Source organism: Eulemur rufifrons, chromosome 9 (genome assembly GCF_041146395.1).
Source record: "Eulemur rufifrons isolate Redbay chromosome 9, OSU_ERuf_1, whole genome shotgun sequence".
Taxonomy (NCBI): Eukaryota; Metazoa; Chordata; class Mammalia; order Primates; family Lemuridae; genus Eulemur; species Eulemur rufifrons.
Genome location: NC_090991.1, coordinates 52176850 through 52199509, shown reverse-complemented (window position 1 = coordinate 52199509; position 22660 = coordinate 52176850). Strand labels below are relative to the sequence as shown.

The 22660-nt window shown below is 58.3% G+C and overlaps 1 protein-coding gene across 2 annotated transcripts in view; it reads right to left on the bottom strand.

The window, feature by feature from the left end:
- The window catches only part of MGAT5B (alpha-1,6-mannosylglycoprotein 6-beta-N-acetylglucosaminyltransferase B), a 64878-nt gene extending 42393 nt beyond the window's left edge, over positions 1-22485 (bottom strand). For both annotated transcript variants that reach the window (XM_069481744.1, XM_069481745.1), the window contains exons 1-3: positions 22418-22485; positions 18509-18621; positions 9222-9369 (exon numbers count right to left, since the gene is read on the bottom strand). In XM_069481744.1, the coding sequence (XP_069337845.1) occupies positions 9222-9369; positions 18509-18621; positions 22418-22485 (329 nt within the window). The remainder of the gene's footprint in view (positions 1-9221; positions 9370-18508; positions 18622-22417) is intronic.
- Positions 22486-22660: the final 175 nt, after the last annotated feature.

Genomic DNA, 22660 nt, shown 5'->3' with positions numbered 1-22660 from the left:
ACAGGACGGCTACTCCTCTGACGGGAATGAAAGTTCAGGTGACCAAAGGTGGTGGCCGCAGTGTGGAGGCCACTGGGAAGCCCGCAATGCCGCTGGGTCAGCCCAGACGGGGCTCTGGGCTCCCGTCACGACGGGGGTGCTCGGGGCGGGGAAGGCCGGGTGGCCTGTCCCAACTTCTAACCAGAGACCCCGGGACACACACAACCCACGTCAGGGACCAGCCTGGGGGTCCTTCCAGGTCACTGGAGACTGTGGGACCCCAACCCTGTTTAACCCTTCCCGAAGGCAGCTCTCCCTTGAGGCGCCGGATCACTTTTCTGAGCCCCCCACGCTGTGGGGTGTGGTTGTGAGTGGCTGCCCTGAAACCCCAAATGGAGCCTCAGGGACAGGGACGTGCTGGGCACCTGGCACTGCCCAGCAAGGGCCACGAGCTCAGGGGCTCCACCACTGCAGAATGAATAGTGTCCCCCAAAATCCACATCCACCTGCCACCTCAGAATGTGGCCTTGTATGGAAATGAGGTCTTTGCAGATGTAGTTAGTTAGATGAGGTCGGACTGCAGGAGGCTGGTCCTAAATCCCATCACTGGGGCCCTTGTATGAAGGCCACGTGACGGTGGAGACAGACTGCAGTGACGGGTCTGCAAGCCAAAGAACACCAGGCATTGCCGCGACCACCGGGAGCCGGGAGAGGCAGGAAAGATTCTCCCCTGGAGCCCACAGAGGGAACACGGCCCTGCTGACACCGTAATTCCAGCCTCCAGAACTGTGGGAAAACACGTTTCTGTTGTTTAGGCCACCCAGTATGTGGTGATTTTTTAACTACAACCCTAGGAGACTAACACAGTCACCGTCTGCAGCATCGAGGGAAAATGGTCCTTAACACATCACAACGAGAGAGTCTGCGTTCTCCCGGCCACCCCTGCTGTCAGGAAGTTCCCTTCCCCACCCGTCTTCCTCTCTCTGAAGGCCAAGCTTTAATTCTGCTGCTCTCAGGGGAGAGGGAGAAATCGAGGGATGCCCCTGATTTTCAAACCCCGGCGCAGTGACTGTCCTCATCATTCAGAGGTTTATTGGAAAGAGTGAGAGCTTTGAAGTCAGAGGTCCTGGATTCAAATCCCGACTCTACTTCACAGCTGTGTGACCTTGGACAAGTTACCTAACCTCTCTGAACTCAGGTTTGAACTCCTATAAAATCTGAATAACAGAGTTTTGTGGGGATGAGAGAGGAGGCTGAAGGTAAAGCACTTGGCATACAGTAGGTACTCAATACATGCTTGATGTGCTTCTGCTCCCTACTTACAGCAGCCATCCCATTCCCCAGAGGAAGTTCATAAGCCCAGCTACAGAGCAAAGCACTTTACTTTTTGGGGATTCAGCACTTTTCCTACGATACGTGTTTCTGCATAAAACATACCACTAGCACAGGCTTTAAATAGTGCAGATGGCATCTGTCTGATTTAACAAGTTCTACTTGTTCAAAACAGAATTACTTGGTGTCACTATTATTATACTGGACTTAGCATTTGCGCAGCACTTTCTATTTCCAAATAATATATGATTAGGCTTCTCTCCCTGTGAAGCGTTCCTAAAAAGGACAATAAAAGTAGAGGTTGTGAGGCCTCAAACCACAGCAGATCTGTGACCTGGGGAAGACATGGGTGGGAAAGAGAACAGGGCGGGGTGCGGGGTGGGCGGCGGGTGGTGGACAGCGGCCTCCCGCCGATGGGGCCCGAGGAGCACAGCGCCCAGTGTCGGCAACACGGAGTGGGTGGCACCAAGGCTGCCGTCTCCACCCAGGCCAGGAGGGGCGAGCTGGGGTTCACCACGCTTTTAGGGACCCGTGAAAATGTTTGGCTTTCTTTAAAAATTGGGATGAGGGGAAGAAACCTTGTAGAAAATGTTTTAATATGTAATGTTAATATTTTCATCTTTATGCCACTGCAGTCATAAAATACAATTTTTCCCATGGGTTGATTGTCCTCCCTACCCATTTATATGCTGTAGTCCTAACCCCCAGCAGCTCAGAATTTGGCTTTGCTTGAAAATAGGGTCACCGCAGATGTAATCAGTGAAGTTAACGTGAGCTCACACTGGAGCAGAGCGGGGCTCTGATCCAATAGGACGGGTGTCCTTATAAAAAGGGGAAATTTGGCCCCAAATACGCACACAGGGAGGAAACCACATGAAGACTGCAGTGACACTGCCACCAGCCAAGGAACTACCAGAAGCTGGGACAGAGCCTGGGGCACGTCCCTCCCCAGCAGCATCAGATGAAGCTCGGCTGCCGGCACCTGAAGCCCAGACGTCCAGCCCCCCAGACCTCGTGACAATCTATCTCTGCTGTTGAACCCACTCTGTTTGCGGGACTCTGTTACGGCAGCCCTAGGCAAATGATGCAATTTAAATCTTTTTTCTGGAGGGATGCCCTTTAAGCCATAAGGCAGCCGGGAGGCAGGGCTTTCCTAGACTGTTAGGAGAACGTGAGAGAAAACCGTTCCGCTAACGATAATGACAATAAAATAGCTCACAGCCACCAGCACGCTCTTGCCAAGCTCGTTATTATGTTATCTCATTCAACACTCACGACAACGTCACAACTCCTTTTAACGCTCCCATTGTACAGATGAGAAAACCAAGGCACAGCAAGGTTGCCTTGCTCGGGGTCACCCAGCTGTTATAAAGTGGGAAAATCAGGTTCCAACCAGGCAACCTGGTTGCAAAGCCTGCTCAGCCAGGCCCAGCCCAGCCCAGCCTGGCCCAGCCAAGGGTACTGCTGAACCGGCCACCGTGGCTGGGGAGGGGGCAGGTGCAGAGGCTGCCCCTGGGGGAGCTGGGGCAGCAGGCACAGGGGAGAACAGGGAGCTGGGCCTCCCTGACACAGGTCTGGACACGCACTTGGTGTTTACGAGCCTACAGGGGCATTGTCCTCAGGAAAGGAAGCAGCCCGGAGCCAGGGGTGGAACTCTGGATTCAATGAATCAGAGAGGCTGCCCTGAGACGAAGCTGGTTTGCGTGAAGAAAACCCATTTCCCGTCCCTTACACGCTGGGCATTTGGTGCCAAGAAGTGGGCTTTGAGACAGCAGAATGCACCATTTCTCCTGGAAGGGGTCCAGGTGGGCTCAGGGCCGGCAAGGGACAGGACGTTAGGCCAAGGCTTGACTGGGTGAAAGGCCGGCCACTCCAGCCCCGGTGTAGGGGCTGGGACCCTCAGGGCTGTTTCTACCGGGATAAGCCCGGCAGGAGGCAAAGGCCGAAACTGCCCTGGCAGGAGGAGTTTCCCAGGCAACACCCCTCCAACCCTACAGGACCCACGACCAGGGTACAAACCTTCATTCTGTCAGCCTGGGCAGGGAGGACACGGGGACAACACCCTCAGCCCCAATCCCACCATTGAATGCACCCGTCTCCGTCCAACTGGCACAAATGACCGAGAGCCCTTTAGTCCTACTTGTATTATATTTTTGTTTCTTTCCTTTTATATCTCAGTCCATGCATTTTTAATGAGGAAGGTTGTTAACCCAGATGAGCCTCTGCTTCCGGCAGAGCAGCGCGGACGGCGGCAGTGAAGACCCAGCCCATGCAGGGGAGAGGTGGGGCAGGGGGAGGCCAGAGCTCAGAAGAGGGGTCCCAGGAGGTCCCACCGTCTCTGGCCCTCCCACATGTCTACTGCTCAGTGCCAGGCTCTGGGCTCGGAGGATACAAATGCCCCAGAGGCAGGCCCAGCCTCAGGGACGCCCCGAGAGGGCGTAGTCGAGGGAAGGGGCGGGGGTGGCCTGAGCCAGCCTCTGAGATGTGAGGGATTTGCAGACTGCTCTGGGGGTGGGGGGACAGGGACTTCCCAGGCTAACAGACACCCTCCCTGAGAGGCCTTCCCTTCCTGCCTGGAGGAGCCCAAACCCATCACAGTGACCCCTCGTGGACACTGCGACCTCAGTGTCCGGCCAGCCCCCTAAAGAGGCCCCTCTTTGCAGCCCCACGAGGTAATCACCGACTCCAGCCCAGTCCCCCCCGGCCCCGAGAACAAGGTCTCCAGGTGGCCTCGGGAAGGAAGCTTAATTCCACCTTCTGCCCTGTTTTATGCGGGTTGCATTCGATTAGTGGGGGTATTGATTGCCCCGCAGCTGGCAGGGTGCTTGCTGGGAGTTGTTGTTTTATTATGAAACTGATCGTTTGCCTTTTAAAACACAGAGACACGCACACAGGTGCCCGCAGACACGCGTACCGGGAGATACACACACACACACACACACACACACACACACACACAGAGCCAGACACAGGAGCCGAGGAGATGTACTCCCTCTGTGTCTCTCACACACACCACCTGGGACGTAGGGACCCCCGCCAGGGTCCAGCCTCACCTGCATGTCACTGCTCTGCTTCAGCACCCCCAGACCCACCCAGAGCCTCCACTGAAGCTGGGGAGGCCTCTGAACAGAGGACCAAGGGTCTGGGCCCTTCCCCAGGTGAGAACAGACAGGACTCCTCTCTCCAGAACCGCAAGTGAATACATCAACACACACACACATGCACACACATGCACACACACGCTCATCCCACTGTAACAGGGCAGAGCTGGGGTGGCTGTGTGTGGCATCACTACTCCCCACCAGTGGAGCAAAGCTGGGGTGTTGATGCCAGGCTGGGGGAGCAAAGGCCCTGTGGCCAGCAGGGATCAGTGTGCTCCAGGAACAGCAAGCAGGCTGGGAACAAGTGAGGCCAGGCATGCCGGGGCCACTGGAAGAACTTCAGCTCTCCCCTGAGTGAGCTAGAGAGCCACGGAGGAGAGACTTGATCTAACTGACGTTTTTAAAAGATCCCACTGGCTGCTGAGTCGGGAATAGCTGGGAGGGTGGGCGAGAAGAGGTGGGATTCTGGGCATACTCAGAAGGTGGGGAGAATTGCTGACAGACTGGACACAGGTGTGAGGAAGAAAACGGTCAAGGCTGACTGCAAGGCCAGGGTCTGGGCTGTGGAAATCTAGGAGCTGACACGGTCTGAGCAGGGGTCTTGGGTGCATTCAGGAGACACCAAGTTTGAGTCCCTCCAGGACATCCAGGTGGGCGGGCAGGTGGGTATTTGACAGTGGAGTCCGGGGCTATGGCCCCTGCTTAAGACATAAACTCGGGAGTCTGGAGTCCACGGGTGGTTTTTTGTTTGGGGTTCGTGCCCGCCACTGCCCCTGGCTCACCAGGTCCTCCAGCCGCAGAGTGCGACCCGGCAGCACCCGCTCCCTAGGCCCCTCCCTGGGCCTCAGCCACCATGGGTGGATCTGCTCACTCCCTCTGTCCAGGTCGCTGGCTGTCCCCCTTGTGGAAATGCCCCTCCTTCAAGGCTCATCCCACACCCCCCTCAGGCGTGGGGAAGGGAGATAGACTGTCCTTCTGAGCACCGGGCACAGGGCCCCGTCCTCCCTTCCCTCGGTGCCATCTCTAACACACAGGTGATCCTCAGAGACGTTCAATGCTTGCGGCCACCCAGCAGTGAGCAGCCAGGGGCCAGCCTGGGGCAGCCGTGGCCGCAGTACTCTCCAGACTGCACAGCGAGGGCGAGGGCGTGCATTCCCTCTCCCCAGGTGGCCGTAAACTCTCCAAGGACAGAGCTCCGATTCCACCTCCTTTGCATCCCCCCCACCCCAGCTACTCTGACATCTCCCACCCAGACTGCACACAGTAGGCAGCTGACGAATACAGATTGACTTTAGAACAGCCTCAACTCTCCACGGTTTTATGACCTTATGGAAAATTCAAAGATCATTACTATTTGGCTTTAGGATACATAACATGATGCCATTTGCAGCGAATCTGCCTCCCTAATTATGTTTTCCAAGGCTAAAAAAGCAAATTTGCTTTCCCCGAGGACACACCAGCCGTGAGTAGAAGGCAGCAGTCCAGAAGCTTCCAAAAGGGCAGATGGAGGATGGTAGAGGTTTTCCTTTAAGCCGCAGACAATTGCAAAGTGGGAAACCCAAGTGCAGGTGCATGAGAGTGTGCCGGAGACACACCGGCACCTGCTGCTGCGGGGTCCTCGCCGGCCTGGCTTCAGGATGGTTACAGGATGGTTACGCTGGAGTCAGGTTAAGGGTGGGGAGGGGCGGCAGTGTTTGTGCACGGGGGATGTGAGCACGCCGCTTTCGCATGCCCTGGACACACCCCCCGCTTCTCCCCCAAGACCAGAAGCAACAGTGTCCCTGAGATTTACGGCTCTGTCTGTGGGTCTGATGGCTCCGCTGGTCATGATGGATCGTTGCTATTTCCCGGGACGGAGCCGGGAGGTGGCGCATGCTCCCCCCCCTGCAGCTCCCTCCTTCCCCTGGAGGAGAGGAAGGGCAAGCGGGGCGGAGGGAGGGACAGGCCAGGACTGGAAGAAACCAGAGAGACACTGACTGTGCTGGCAGTAGCACCCCAGCCCAGGAAGGCAGGCCCGGACCCTCAACGCTGTTGCCCGTGACAGGGTCCTCGGTAGGGGGCCAGCTGGGTCTAGACTTGTGGACAGCAGCTGGACCGGCAGCACGGCTGGGGCAGACAGGAACGTGGGCAGAATGAGAGGGAGACGAGGGGTGGATCCGAGGGGACACAGTGGCATCGGAGGAGAGGGAGCCATGCATACGGACAGGGAATTCCAAGGGAGCCGCACCACCTCTGCCTCCATCTCCCCAGCTCTACCACTGGCCTCTCTGCTTCCCCTCTTGCCATCCCACTCACGCAGTTTTATAGAGAGGTCACAGCAATCTTTTTTTTTTTTATTTTTTTGAGACAGAGTCTCACTCTGTTGCCCGGCCTAGAGTGAGTTGCCATGGCGTCAGCCTAGCTCACAGCAACCTCAAACTCCTGGGCTCAAGCGATCCTCCTGCCTCAGCCTCCCGAGTAGCTGGGACTACAGGCATGTGCCACCATGCCTGGCTAATTTTTTCTATATATATATTTTAGTTGGCCAGATAATTTCTTTCTATTTTTAGTAGAGACGGGGTCTCGCTCTTGCTCAGGCTGGTCTCGAACTCCTGAGCTCAAACAATCCACCCGCCTCGGCCTCCCAGAGTGCTAGGATTACAGGCGTGAGCCACCGCGCCCGGCCCAGAGCAATCTTTTTAAAAAATAAATCCACAGGCTTCCCATGGCTTTCAGAATAGGTCCCATGGCCAGCAAAGCCCTGTGTGATGTGGCACAGCTGACCCTCTCCCGCCCCTCCTCAGGCTCTGCAATATTGGCCTTCACAGTGGTTCCTTCCCTCTAACAGACCCCAGGGCCTTTGCACCTGCTGCTCTCTCTGCCTCAAATTCTCTCAATACAGCTCCCATGTGGCCAGCTCCATCCATCATTCAGAGTCAGGCTCAAACATCACCGACTCAGAAGGGCTTTCCCAGACCACCCTGTCTGCATGGCCCCTTTCCTAGTCTCTAATCTTTAGCGCATGTATCAGTGTCTGGAATAATCTCGTTTATTTCTTCTTCCTGGTTATTTCCTGCTTCTCCTCCAGGAATGAGGACATGGCTTTCTTGTGCTCATCACTGTGTCCCTAGCACCTGTAGCCTGGCGCTTAGCAGGCCCCCAATACATAATTCATAATATTCCATTAGATGCTAAGTCCTGGTGGGTGAAACGGCATCTAACTGGGGACCCAGCACAAGACCATGTGGCCTGCCGAGGCGGCCCGACCTCCTGGGGGATAAGCGCCCACCACCAACCAGGCCCCGTGGCAGACACTGCACCTCAGTGTCACACGCAATCCCGGTTCCAGGACTGTAATTTTCCAGGACTGCCTACGTTTTCCAAACCGAAAACATCAGAGCACGAGGCCTCACAGGATTTTTTTTTTTTTTGATCTGTGAATTAATTGATGTGAAAAGTCTTACAAACTGAACCACACATCGCCGCATAGTTACCAAATGGCCAAAAAGAGCACGATGGGTGGAAATGTGGGCTGCGGAGCCAGTCGGCCAGACCCAACGCCAGGCCCAGCCCCGTACAGCTGTGCAACTTTGGGCGAGTTTCCTCCTCTGGAGATTCAAGCCCTGCATGGGATGGTTGTGGGATGGACGAGATCGTGGAGGTAACACAGTAAGAACGATGCCAGGCGCTTAGTGCACTTTCTGTAAATGTCACCTCATATGAGGACAATGACGCCGACACTAGGCTGGCCCTGCCTGGCACCCAGGTTGCTCACTCAGTCGGCAAGGCCAGTTAGAGGTTGGCCCCTGGCCAGCAGCCCAGCACAGGCAGAGCGTGCGGCAAAGGATCCCACACCAGCCCGCAGGGGCACAATGCATTTCAGGCCCGACCCGGGAGGGGGTCCCTCCAGCACCTGCTCCTCCCTCAGGCTGGCCAGGACTCAGCGCCATCATTTCCTTCGATTTCACCCAACTCCGGCAATGGAGCTTCAGCTGTTACATCACACACACTGGCTGAGGCAGAGCTTTTCTGCAAATTGTCTAAAACTGTGGGTTTCAAACTTATTTTTTAGCAGCTAGAACACATGTAGCAAATCAATCTCATAAAGTACCCCAGTACATAAAAGAGGGGGAGTGAGCCAGGCATGGCAGTCCACACCTGTAGTCCCAGCTACTTGGGAGATGGAGGTGGGAGGATCACCTGAGCCCCAGGAGTTCAAATCCAGCCAGGCCAACAAGCAAGACCTCATCTCAAAAAAGAAAAAAAAGAGGGAAAGTGGAGCTCATCTCTCCAGAATGGGGGGTGCGTCAGAGCGCCCTCCTTCCATACCCACATCTGGGGCTAGGACTCCCCAGTCGGGACGGCCCAACTTCACACACGCCTGTTCTCCGAGGTACCAGAGATTTCCTATAGACCTAAGACACACGACTTGGATTTTGCACCGCTGGGCTTCCCGCAGGGACGCGGGACCACAGACTGTCAGACATGCTGGCCTGAGCAGGGGAATAGACAGAATAAATAGGCCAGGAAATTCTACTTGGCACAAGTGGGCCAGGGTCCATTAGTGGCCACACATGCCCCTTAATATGGACACAGCTCAAAAAACAACAGCAACAAAAGCCAGGCTGCAGAATATGTGCTGTGAGATGCCACTTATGTGAAATTTGTAAAAATCACACAGTATGCATGTATGTGTGTATGTACGGGGAAGAGAGACAGCACCCGGGTCCAGCCCTGCAGCGCATGTGGAGGCTGTCCCCCAGCCACAGCCCCCCAGGGGACCACCCCTGCCCTGCCCCCACACCTCCCCCGTCCTCCGCGCCCCCTCACCTGTCTGCCGCGAAGTGCGCGTGGCCGGCGGCCCGGTGCGGCTCGCTGCTGTTCTGCAGCCTGGCCAGCGTGTCCATGCGCTTCACCATCAGCTCCAGCAGGTCGCTCATCTTGCGGAGGACGCCGCGGGACTCGGGGCCACCCATCACTGTGGGCACAGTGCGGGCACAGTCAGGGGACGCCCAAGCAACTCAGCTCCTTCCAAACCCCATGGGACGCCACGGGAGGCTGCCTGGTGGGACCCCAGCCCCCTCCCATTTCCCAGGCATTCCTTGCCCCTGCAAGGGAGGGGTCTGGAGAGGGAGCCCGCACCACCATCGCCCTGCAGGCAGGACACCCCTGCTGCCCTTGTCACCTTGTGGTACAGGGAACAGCAACAGGGTAGAGCAGAGAGCATTGGGCCAACCCTGCTCCCTAACGCTGGGCAAGGCTGGAATAGTTTTTTTTAACCTCTCTGGGCCTCAGTTTTGTCAACTGTAAAATGCAGCTTTTTTTTTTTTTTTTTTTTTGAGACAGAGTCTCGCTTTTTTGCCCGGGCTAGAGTGAGTGCTGTGGCGTCAGCCTAGCTCACAGCAACCTCAAACTCCTGGGCTCAAGCAATCCTACTGCCTCAGCCTCCCGAGTAGCTGGGAATACAGGCATGTGCCACCATGCCCGGCTAATTTTTTCTATATATATTTTAGTTGGCCAGATAATTTCTTTCTAATTTTAGTAGAGATGGGGTCTCGCCCTTGCTCAGGCTGGTCTCGAACTCCTGACCCTGAGCGATCCACCCGCCTCGGCCTCCCAGAGTGCTAGGATTACAGGCGTGAGCCACCACGCCCGGCCTAAAATGCAGCTTTAGACACAGCGGGGCCCCCTCGACGCTCAGGCCTGTGGGACAGCACGGAAAGCCCCCTCGCCCCACACAGAGCTTCCAGGCCAGGGCTTCCGACAGCGTCGTCCGTCGTCCGCTGGCACCTCAACCTCCTGGCCAGGCAGTTAAAATTCAGATTTCTGGGCCCTGGTCTAGATTTGCCAGCCCACCTCTCTGGAGCCTGGGGCCCAGGAATCCGCACTCTGCTCGCTCCCCACGTGATCCTGACGCACGCGGGAGGCTGGCAGCCGTGTTCTAGGGTCCAGGCCCCTGTTGCTCCCCAACCTCCTTCTCCAGCCCAGGCTCTGGGCACTGACCCCTTCCCTGTCCCACTCCCTGGACCCCGCTGTGGACAACCAGAATGCATTTGTCCTGAATCTCAAGTTTGGCTTTCGGTTCCCAAAGGTCAAAGGTCAACTGGCAGGACAGGCCCTTCTAGGGCTGAGGCGGCAGCTCTGTCCTCTGTCCCCAGCCTGGGCAGGGAGACCTTGCGAAGAGCAGAATTGACTGACAGCAAAGTGCATCAACTGGGACCCCATTAACTGGCCTGGGACCCTCAGGGCTTCCTTCTAATCACCTGTGACCATCGGTGTGCCAGCCAGCGTGAGCGAGCTTCTGCCCTCCTTCTTAATCAAATCTCCTGGAGGTTTTACGCAGCCCTCCACACAGTCCGCACGGTGCTCAGCTCAGGCACCAAAACCCCCAACTCGGCTCCTTCGAACCCCACAGGTCAGGCTCGAAGTCACTCGCAACAAATGAGCCAAGTCACATGGAGACAAAAACCCTCCTGTGCCTCGGGCTGCCGGGACAGAGGTGGGATAGGGGATGCTGTGGGTGGGGTTGCCCAGAAGCAAAGCCTGGGACAAGGCTTGGGGAGGGGAAGGAACCCTGCAGGGGGGTGAGGGGGGACAGGGCAGGGGAGGCCCCCATGCCAGGGGCACCCGGAGCTCAGCCGTGCCGGGAGCCAGTGTAGAGCTTGCCTCAGGGCTGCCCCACCTGGGGAGGGGGCGAGGGAGCTGGGGCATTTGCACACCATATCCTGCCAGTCAGTGGGGCGGGGCTGCTCCCAGGGATGGTCATGTTCTGGCACTTTCTGCCCGCTGTGGGGTGGCCAAAGGAAGCTCTCAGCAAAGCCACACAGGTGCTGGCAGCGGGAAGTCTGGTCCGTGTGCATCAGAATTGAAATCGTAAGGGCCGAGGGGTGTGAGCAACAGCATCTGCTTCTCAGGACCTGGCCACCCCAGCAGGCTCAGAGGGACAGACAGGGCTGCGACGCAGACAGACCCCGTGTGACCGTGGGGAGGCGTCCGACTGCTCTCGGCCTCAGCAGCCCCAGCTCCAGGCAAGAATAGCAGGCCCCCTGCAGCCCAGTGTCACAGCACTGCAGAGGTGGCAGCAGAGGCCACTGAGAACAGGGGGCAGAGGAGGGAGAGAAGGGAGGGGCGGCCGGCAACTGAGCTGAGAGAGGCCCTGGTCATCAGGGCTGCTCTGACACCTCTGCTGGGCTCGTCCCCCTCCTCCCCTGCTCTGGCCAGCCCAGCAGCTGTCGCTTTCCCACGTGATGTTCGACCCCCTGGCCGGGCTCCTCTGCCAGCTGGGCCTGCTGAGGCCAGGGGAGGCCCCCCAGGAGCTGGGGAGGGACCACTCGTGTGCCTTGGAACAGGGAGGAGCTGCGGCTTCCTCAGGGAGCCGGGGAGACAAGGCCCCCTGGCCGGGACAGCATGAACCATGATGGGGGAGGCAGGAGGGGCCAGGAGAGCAGGGAGCAGAGGAGGAGGAGGAGGAGGAGGGAGAGGCGGAGCCGCAGGAGCAGGCCCCGGGTGGGGTCGGGTGTCAGAGAAAACGGGCACAGAAAGGAGGAAGTAAAAACGCCATCTCTGTTCCCTCTCAGCCCAAGAGCTGAAATAGCAAATGACCTTCCCACGTTTCCCTCGTTTCCCTCTCAGAAAACTGAGCGGATTTTTGAAAAATCAGTTAAATGACACAAACTCAGGCCTGTCTGGCCACCCGGCCCCTCCCCACGCTCTCACCCACTCAATCGGTTCATCCATCAAACAAGACAGAAACAGCTCCCGTCTCTTTCAACTTCACAGAGTTGTGGGCAATGGTTTACCCTTCAGATCGCTCTCATCTCTGAGACCCCTGCCCGAGCCCATCATCCCAACGCAGCGCCCAGCCGTCACCAGCGCCTGGGGCACAGAGGAAACAAGAGGCAGTTTCCCATCATTTCAGCTAGAAAAATGGGAGGACATCAGATGACCTGGCCTGGCTGTTACTTTGCACAACCCCCTGGGGCACCACCTGTCTTGTGGACGCCGAATGGGCATGATGAAGTTGTGCAGTGCGCAGCCTGCCTGGCCTCCCTGGGTGGCCCTGGTGAGCCACTGCTCACAGTTTGGGCTGGGGTGGCCCCTTCCCCAAAGGAGTGGAATGAACAAAGAAGGAAGGCAAGACCATGGCTGGGATGCCCTAGAATCAGGGCCTGCCATCTGAGTCCCCCAGCCACGCCCTGGCCAGAGCACTCAGGCCTGACTGGCCACAGGGCCTGGTCAGCGGCTTGTTCCTGCAGGTGTAGCACCCCAGCAGTGCTGAGCCCACACCGCGGCTTCAGGGGTGACACTGTGTTCCGGGAACCTGGCACCCTGCCCGTGACTCTGCTGGCCCGGCTCTCCGAGCCCATCCCAAGTTCTCTTTGCCCCTCCTCACTGCCTGCGCCCCTGCCTGTGGCCTCAGCATCACAGGACGCTCCACCACGCTCCAACCCCGTGCCCCAGGCTGCTAACTAGCTGATGGGCCAAAAACTCCGAGCTCTGGCCTAGAGCTGCAGGGCCCCGAGAGCTGACAGAGCAGAGGCTGCAGCAGCTGCTGGCTGGCCCAGGCCAGGCTGGAGGGGAGGCAGGTCACTTTCCTTCTCTTGGCCTCAGTTTCCCCTCGTGTAAAATAAGGGGGTTGGACTCACTGGCCTCTGAGGTTCTACAGCCTGACTCCTGTTTCTGCATCTCCCCCCAGTTGCCCCTGGGAAGCAGGGTATCGGGAAAGGAAAGAAGCTATAAACCCTCTCAGGGAGAGGGTTCGGTTTTGTTCTGCTACACTCCCGGGTGGGCAGAGCAGCGTCCAGCTGCCCAGAGCAGACCGAGCGAGAGCTCGGTGACTCTCACAGTCCCACAGGACACCTGAGAGAGAAGGAGAGAGGGAGGCCAGTGCGGTGGCTCACACCTGTGATCCTAGCACTCTGGGAGGCCAAGGTGGGAGGATTGCTTGAGGTCAGGAGTTCGAGACCAGCCTAAGCAAGAGCGAGACTCCGTCTCTATAAAAAATAGAAAAATCAGCCCAGGAGTTTGAAGTTGCAGCAAGCTGCGATGATGCCACCGCACTCTACCCAGGGTGACAGAGTGAGACTCGGTCTCAAAAAAAAAAAAAAAAAAAAGGAGAGAGAAGGAGGGACAGGATGGCAGGAGTGGGCAGAGGGGCTAAGCAGGACAGGGAAGCCCCTGGCGCAGGGGCGACCCAGGGGCTCCTGGTGGCAGGTGCGCAAGTGGAAATCTGAATCTGTTAGCTGCGTTGGGCAGTGGTCTGAAACCCCCCCCCTCTGCGCAGGTGGCTACACCCACGGCCTGGTGTTAGTGGGCTCTGGAGTGGGGGGCCTTAGGGGGAACAGGGTGCCCTCCCACTAGGTCAGAGTGCGAAAGACTGAGGAAGCAGGAGAGATGCCGGCGTGGGGTAATTCGGCAGAGGCAGGAAATCAGAACAAGAGGTGACCAGGGAAACACAAGCCCCTCCTCCCCAAGAATCTTGGAGATTTGGGGGTTCTGGATTGCCCTTCATAGGAAGGATTAAGCCAATTCTTAAAAGATGTCAACAGACAGCATCACCCCAAAAGACGAGAGGACTTCCGGAGGTGTGGGTGGCCGCAGCCCAGAGCTCACTGTGGCTGTGCCTAAGGAGACAGATCCCTTGGATGGTCCTTTAAGCCCCCACCCATCAGACCGGACCAAGACAGCAGGACACCCCCACCCAACCCCGGGCTCAGGAGCTGCCCCACCCTGTGTGTGGGGGGAGGAATTCCAGAAGGCCTGAGACCCGGGAGACAGCCCCCACTTCTTCCCAAGGGTCCCCCCAGCACCAAGCACATTTTCTGCCCAGGAGATGCCCAAAGACAAGGCCAGGGATGGCACCCAGGAGGGAGGCAGGTCACTCGCCCCCTCGGATGCTGCCACCAGCCCCAGGACTGTCAGCAGAGCAAGCTGACACCGCTTCCCCATACTTGGTGTCAGCTAAATTGAAATGTATTTAATGGGAGGCCCCAGCGATACATCTCAGAACTAACATGTGTTCCCTCCATATCTCCATATAAATAAGGAAAGCTAGGACACAGAGAGATACAAATGCATCCTCATATTTATAGACGGGTGTTTTTATTACCCACCGAGGCCCCGTCCCCTCCCTAGACGCTCTCTCTGTTTCTCTCTGTCCCTCCCAGCCTCCCCTGTCCCCCCTTCCTGGTCCCCACCCCTACCCTTTACTGCCAGAAATTGAACAAGCCCCCACCTCACTGGATAACAAAGCCCTCCCTGGCACCGTTTGCACAGCTGGAGAAATGAGAACATTTGTCTCTCTGTACTCGGCCACCGCAGAACCAGCTGAGGCCGTGGGAGCTCCGAGCTCAGGGCTCGGGGCTCCAGGCTCCGGGCAGCAGAGGAGACGAGGACAGGTCCCGGGAGGCCAGAGGCAGCTCTCCCTCGGCCCTCTGGGCCCGGCCCCCCATCCACCCCAGCCTCTGGGAGAAGAGCCCCAGAGCCCCCTCGCACCAGGGTCCAAGGCCAGAGCCAACCACAGAACCAGGAAGCGTTCCCAGGTTCAACTCCAGCCAGGGCATGGGGGGTCCTGGCAAACACAGGCAGCTGCACCAAGGACCTCCAGCCTGCAGACCCCAGAGACAGCCTCCTACGGCCACTTCCTCAAGACAAGACGGAGAGCAGGGAACAGCCCCACACACGGCAGTGAAGCTGCGGCCACGCTGGGAAGGAGGCTGCAGACACTACTTCCTCGGGAGGGAAGCAGATCCCTCCCCAGGGGAACAGAAGGGCCTGGGTGGGAAGGGGTGCAGAGCTGCCTGGGAGGGGCAGGCCAAAAACCCTCCCCCAGGCCCAGGCCCGGCCCTGCAGCAGGAGGGAATGAAGTCAGACCTCTGAGTTATAATTCCCCACCCAGCCTCCTCTCCTGAATCTTCAGGACGAGTGTGCAGAATAGGGAATGAGATGTCTGTCATATTTTTAGCCCCAAACTAGCGGACTTTATCATGAAGTATAAACTGGCACAGCGGAGAGCTCGGAGCCTCCACGAGGACCCAGAGTCCACGGGCGGCTGCGTTGGCCTCTTGTACTCTCCCTTCAGAGAAAAACCATCTCCTCCCCACCCCTTCCCAGCCACCGTCCTCGTGGGCCCCATTCCCTTCGCTGGTTTGACAGGCAAGGAGATTGTTTTTCTCATTTGTGCTCAGATTGTTTTGTTGACCAATGCAAGGATTTTTTTTTTTTTTCCTAAATGGCAGGGCCTTAGTGGGTTTCCTTCTCCTGATTCTGCTGTCAGCTTGCTTAGACCCCACAGAATTCTGTGGGATAATAGAATGTGTCATCTAACAACTCAACCCTGGCCCATGACTCGTGGTTCCCTCCCCAGGCCTGATCCAGCCAAGCAACTTGCCAAGCACCCCCTGCAGCCTCAGTCCTGCCCTAGGGCGCGGGGGTGGTGTGCTGTGCGGATGAGGTTCGAGGAGCTTCTCTGGCAGGACCAGGATTTTAAACCCACAGTGCAAAGGGCTCCCAGGCCCGAGCCCCTGCCGTGGGTCTGTCCAAGCGAATTAGCTCAATCCAAGGGCGTGAGAGAAATCACGGAGGACAATGAGAACTGGGATATGAGCCCTTGTCAGGGTCAGTTCTCCTGGTTCTCGGGGCCCTCTTTTCTTTCTCTGTCTCCTCCTTCTCCTGGACTTTAGTTCCGTATTCCAGGCACTCAGCTTCCAGCCCAGGGGCCTGGGAAAGGTGACAGTCTCTGACTTGGGTAAACTTGGTCTGAGAATTAATGACAGCACATACAAAATGCACTCCTGGGTACACCCTACAGAGTTGCCCACGTGTTCACCAAAAGGCACGCACCAGGATATTCACAGCAGCACTGTTCACAAAAGCCCAAAACTGGAACAACCAAATGCCCACCAACGGCAGGAAGGATAAAAATATGGCGGTGCATCCACACAGGCAAGGCGCACAGCAGTGGGGACAAGTGCCCGCCAGCACACACGGCAGGACGGGCGAGGCTCACGAATGCATTATTCAGAGAGAGCAGCCACACACGAAAGAAGCCCCCTGCGTGACTCTATCCTCAAACATCTAAAAACAGGCAAAACTCTTCTGCACTACCGGAAGTCAGGATCGTGACTGTCCTTGGGAGGCGGCATGCGGACACTTCGGGCGCTGACCATGTTCTGTTTCTTGATCTGGGTTGCTGGTAGCATGGATTGTTCAGTTTTGTGTATTATACCTCAATGAAAAGTTGAAGCACATGAACACTCACACACACACACACTCACACACACACACACACACACGTGCACGCGCCTCTAGTCTAAGCCCATGACCTTGGGCAAGTCCCTCCCCTCTGTGGATCCATCCACCTCTAAGACACAGATCTGAGGCGGGAGCTCGACCCCTACCCCCGCTGCCAGGCAAAGCCTCACAGTGCAGAGCAGGCAGCCCTCCCACAGCCCCTTGTACCCTGGGCCCCTGTGCGCAACCCCGCCGGGACGGGGCAGGAGCCGTGGGGTAGCAGAGTTGCCTTGACAAACCCCTTCGGACAGACAGGCAGAAAAGCCAGAGCCAGCGATGCAGCCCTCCTCCCCCGTCCCTAACATCCATCTCTTAGACCCCCGCCCTTTCTGGAGGTCCAGCTTCCTCACGCCCTTCGTAGCAGCCCACCCAGACAGGCACAGCCCCTTTCCAGAGGTGGCACCCAGGTAGCGTAGGCATCTCCCCACATCCCATCTCCCCACACACCACTTCCCCTCCATCCCACCCCCGAGTCCCTTCCAGGGCACCTTCACAACTGCCCCACCCGCTCTGCCAACCTCGAGCCTCAGCGTCTCCGGTGCAGAAATTCTGGCATCTCCCTGGTCCTCTTCCGCAAACATCCCTCCTGCCGTGGCCCCGTTTCAGACTCAACACGTCCGTCACAACGTACGGAGCTCTCGCTGCTCTCCAGATGCCGCCCAGGACCCTCCCTGTGTTTTATCCTAGCACATCCCTTGGCGACCCTGGGGAGGCAGGTATCATCACCCCCATTTACCAGACGAAAAATAAGAGCCTAAGAGATTGAGGCATCTCTGCGAGTCAGAGACGGGATGAATTAACTTACACTCGGGCTTGAATGACTAATAAGTGTGAGATTTCTTCTGAGAGCTTTTGCAAGTTTAAAGAAGTGCATGGTAAACCAAAGGAATGAAACTAATGAGGAGATACCAGATGGCGTAATAAGAGCCCCTCGGAGCACCCATCCCAGATGACAATCTAATCCACTCGGGATGTCTACAATAGTCGTCGGAGGGGAGCCAGATGGCTAAGCCCTGTGAGTCCCAGAAGGTGGACTTCAAAGAGAGACTTCCCCAGGGGCAGCCCCCAAACAGCTCCTCCTTGCTCCTCCTTCCCACCAGTGACACACGGGGCAGGACCCTGTTCTGCTCCCTGCCCTCCGTGGGTGAGATGAGGGCAAGGCCCGGCTCTAGGAGAAGGGCTCCCAGTTCGTCACACTCACGCCCCATGGCACCAACCGTGCCAGGTAATCTCCACGTGAGAGCCCATTCAACCCAACCTCTGAAGGTCATTGCTTTCCTTCTTGGTAGGTGGGTCAGGGGACCTGGCCAACAGCAGAGAGCAGCTAGGTGATGAACCAGGATGCAAACCCAGACCCATGTGGTCCTCAAAGCCCATGGTTGGAAACTCTATCCCACCACCTTGCAAGTGTCCTGTGGGCAATGGGGGGGCAAAGAAGGACTGGACAGATCTACGTCCCCAGAGCTCAGAGATAAGACATGTGACCTCATGGCCGGGGCTGTCCCCCACTGTGGACACAGCCTGGGCCAAAGGGGAGGATATGTGTGTCTCAAAGAGACAGGTGTCGTATCTAGAGACCCTCCACCCCCGACACCCAACTAGAACCAACACAGGCAGCCTCTTCCGATGCCCGGGAGACCCTGGCTCAAAGGCTCTTGCCTGGCCTGAGCATCTCGGCCAGAGGAAGCCCAGTGACCACAGCCAGGACCAGAGTCAAGGCAGCAGCAGGGTCACAGAATCCCCTGTAGTGCTTGGCTCACAGGCGCCTCCTCCTTGACCCATAAACACTGAAGTCATTTCCGACTCCCTTTGCCCCACCAAGATACCTTCTGTGCGGATGGTGAAGGGTGAGTCCCCCAGGCGCCGGGCGGAGAACTGGCCTCCCAGAGATGTCATCAGGAAACACAGAGTGAAGAAGCCGATTCCCAGCACAAAAAGCCTGCAGAGAGGAAAAGGGTGGGTCAGCAGGGCAGGCCAGCACCTTGGCACCCTGGCACTCCACCTAGTAAAGGCTGCACAAGTGCTTTAAGAATGAATGAATGCGCAAAGGAAGCAAGGGACGGATGGGAGAATGAAAGGACAGGGGGCTGAGCTCCTGGCCTGGGGGGCTCCCACCACCACAGGATGAAGAGAGCCTGGCTGCAAGAAGCCGGCCACAAGCCCCGTGGAAAACCATGAGGGAGGACGATGCATGTTGATTGGCATAAGGCTGGGCAAGTTCTGGCCTCGGGATGGAGCTGGTTCATTAACAGTAGTGGTCCCCAAAGTGTGGTCCCCGGGCCAGCAGCATCTGCATCACCTGAGAATAGTTGGAAATGCAAATTCTGGGGCTGATCCCAGATTTACCGAGGCAGACACTCTGGGGTGGGGCAAGCAATCTGTTTTAGCAGCTCTCCCTGTGGCTCTGATCCGGGCTAAAGTTTGAGAACCACTGGTGGACACAGCAGGGCCTGACGCCAGCCAGCAGGCAAGTAACTGGTCCAGATGGGACCCACCCAGATCCCATCAATCACCCGGGCCACCCTCGGCACTTTCGTACACAGGCCTCACTGCGGCAGTTAGTCACGAGCTCGCCCAGACACCCCCTCATCCGTGCTCATGGGGAGGGGTCCCCTGTCACTACTAGACAGGTACAATCTTGAGGCCAGAACCCCTCGGCCCCCCTCGGTACCCGGACTCCCTAGGCAGGCACACACGGGATTGTCAGTCTGCACCACTGACTGGCCAGGGTGTGCTCACACCTGTGCGTGGGGTGCCACACAGGTGTGTGTGCTGTCACACTGGGTGGGAGGGCTGGCCAAAGCAGGACTCTTGTTCATTCCTTCAAGATATAGTTATTGATTATCCACCAGGTGCCAGCCACCGGGGTAGCCCCAGGGGACAACAGGGAACAAGGCACAGAATTCCCACTTCAAATCCAGCTCCAGGATCCTGCTGCTTCAATCTTTGGTACTGAGCCCCAAACAGGAGAACTGACCTCACCGGCCTTGGGGGTGGCCAGAGGTGGTGGCTCTTCTGGGACCTTGAGTCTATCAGAGGACTAGATGAACTGGCAGAGCTGAAAGGGGAGCCCTCCCACCAGGTCAGGGTGAGGATCCCCATCTGGTGTGAAGCCAGGCTCTCCGGGGAGAGCCCCACAAGTCACCTCCACCTCCCACCCCCAGGGCCTGTGATTGTTTGTGTCTTTATGCAAGACTTGCTTTGTGCATTTTAATCTTCATTATTTGAAACTGGCAGAGCAGTATTTAATTAAAATTTGGTCCATTAAAGAAAACACATAATTGCAGAAGAAAATAAAAAGCACAACCAAATTCCCAGCCCATATTTAAAGGAAGCTGTTAGAGATTAAGTCAGAGAGGGGCAGAACCCACCAGGAGACCACGCCGCTGACAGGGAGGACAGGAGATGGGATTCAGTGGGCGGGATGGCACTAGGGACACTGCTCCCTCACCTCAGAGGGACCCCTCACGGAACTCCAGCAAGCCTCGGGGCGGGGCCTAGATCCTGGGATTCCCCCGGACGGAGTCAGGCTGGTCTCAGGACAGCAGCCAGAGCAACAGCACAGGAGAGGTGCCGTCACACACCCAGAGATCCCAGGGGAAATTAGCTATTTGTCCTCCCAGGCTGAGGACAAGGACAGCCTTCTCCCAGCTCATTCCCCCCCCCCACCCTCTCCCTGAGCCATGGAGTTGTATCTAGAGCTGGGGCCCGGGGCTGCCTGCCAGGGTCCATAGACCTGCTATGAGAAAGGTGTGTTCATCCCGGAACCTGAAGCCCACAACGCACCTCACCCGCGTCTCCCTCTGCTGGGGTCCAGTGTCCCCCAGAGCATCCGGGGCCATTCACAGTGGATTCAGGTGAAAACGTTTTCACCCAACCACATGCTCATCAAGCAACACTTCGGGAGCACCTATAGAACACAGGCCCTGCCAGAAGCTCTGGGAAAATCAGAGGGACAGTATTCACGGCCTGCCCTTGAGGACTAACAAGTTGGGTGACCTGATGGGAGGCCTGGCCCCCATCTGAAAAGGGCATGAAGTCCACACTGGTGACTGTCGGTCTCCAGGCTGCCTAGGGAGACCCTGAGGTGAAGTTAAGCAATGGGGGGCAGGGGAGGAACATATGCAGCCCCACCCCTGAATCCTGCCTTCAGATAACCGCCTAAAAACAAAACAAAACAAAACAAAAAAGGGACAGGGCCTTAGAGGAAGGCGCACTGGGGCGTGAGCGCTGTCCGTGGTGCTAGGGTTCCGCGGACGCCTCCAATTGCGCCAGAAAAATGCGGGGCGAAGCTGGGCTTGCAGGGACCTGGAGGGCGGGGCTGGCTGGGGTGCGGAGAGACCCGGCAAGGACCCTCTCAGCGGTCCCCGTTGGGCCAGGGAGTCGCGGATTTCCCTAGAGGAGCAAGGCCCTCCAGGAGGACACCCGCTTCCTGCCCTGCTTCCCATGGGCACCTTAGGGAGTGCTCCCAACACCCGCCGTCCCTCCCGCTCAAGACCCTACCCCAGCTCTCCCGTCCTCCTGCATCCTCTGGACCACGGTGGTTCAGTGTGACCCCTGCCGCCCCGAGGCGCCTTCACAGCCCCGCACAACAGGCCGGGCGGTGGGAGGCGGGAGCCAGGTGTCCCCACCCCCACCCCGTCTGGAGCTGGGAGGGAGACCAGAAGGGGCCTGGAAGGGGCTGGGGGCTCAGGCCAGGCGCCTGGAGAGCAGGGGCTCAAGCCTGGCCCCTCCTGCAACCCAGGCCTTGGGCGCCTCCGCCTGCCAGCTGCAGCCCTCGCCCGCCCCGTCCTGCGCCCGGACCCCACCTGTGGCCGGTCCCGAGTCCGGCCGCGCCCCGGGCCGCCACTCCCTCAGCGCCCTCCTCAGCCCAGCTACTGCACGGGTGACACTCCCGGCACCCATCGGGCAGCGCCCCCTCCTCCTCCCCTGCTCCGCGGCGCCCGAGAGGACAGGGAGCTGCCCGGGCACCGCTGGGCTCTGGGGCCCCTGGTGTGAGACCAGCAGAGACCGGTGAGTCCCGCGCGGCCCAGCCCTGTCTGGACCGGGCCACCCTAGGAATAGGGCGGGTCAGGGTCGTCTTCGCCTCTGTCCGCCCTCCCAGCCCCTGCCCCAGCCCCGGCTCCCGAAGCCCCGCAGCCCCGCAGCGCCGCCCCTGCCCCGCCTCTCCGAGGCCCTTGGTCGGGAGACGAATCCCCTCCGGCTGAGGAGTCCTCGTCCCCAATCTCAGAGACCCTCCTGTCGGAGACAAACAGGCTCCGGGCCAGGAGGAGGACAGTGCCACCCGGGCGAGGGGTGGGGGTGGACTGGCAGAGGGGTGGGCGAAGGCACAGGAGGGGGCGCCCCGGGACCGCGCAATAACTTTGCCGCCCGGTTAGGACCGTCCTCGAGGTGGGGAAGGACCTCGAGGGGCAGGGAAGGGGCGCGCTGGCTAAGGCGACGTCCGAGGCCCAGGACCACGACCTGGGTGCTTTCTGCCCCCATTCCCACCTCTGCACTCGCGTCCTCCCCAACCCAGATCAAGTCGGGACAGGTCTCAGAATTACACCCCCCTCCCCGCACCCTGACCCCAACCCATCCACTTCCCCAGCCCCGCCGGTCATCACCAAGGGTAGAAGCGCGAACCGCCCCCTCTGCCACCACGACTTGCAGCCTCGCAGGGGCCAACCAAACCCACCTCTATCCTGCGCCCCTTAGAGAAAAGACCTCCCGCGCCAACCCGGAGAGAACTTTACCGAAAGGGTCTCAGGGTGACCAGGCATCTTCTGACCATTATCTTCCCATCGGGATTGACTGTGATCATTGTTCAAACTTGTCTGGGCGAGCAGCGCGGGGAGGCCGGACGCACCGTCCTGGGCCCAGCTCCCGCCGCGTCCGGGCCACGAACCCTCTGCGGGCCGGAGCCGGGTCGAGCGAGGCAGGGCGCAGGGCTCTGTCTGGGCTCGCTGGCGGCGAGGTGGCGCGGCCTCGGCGGGCAG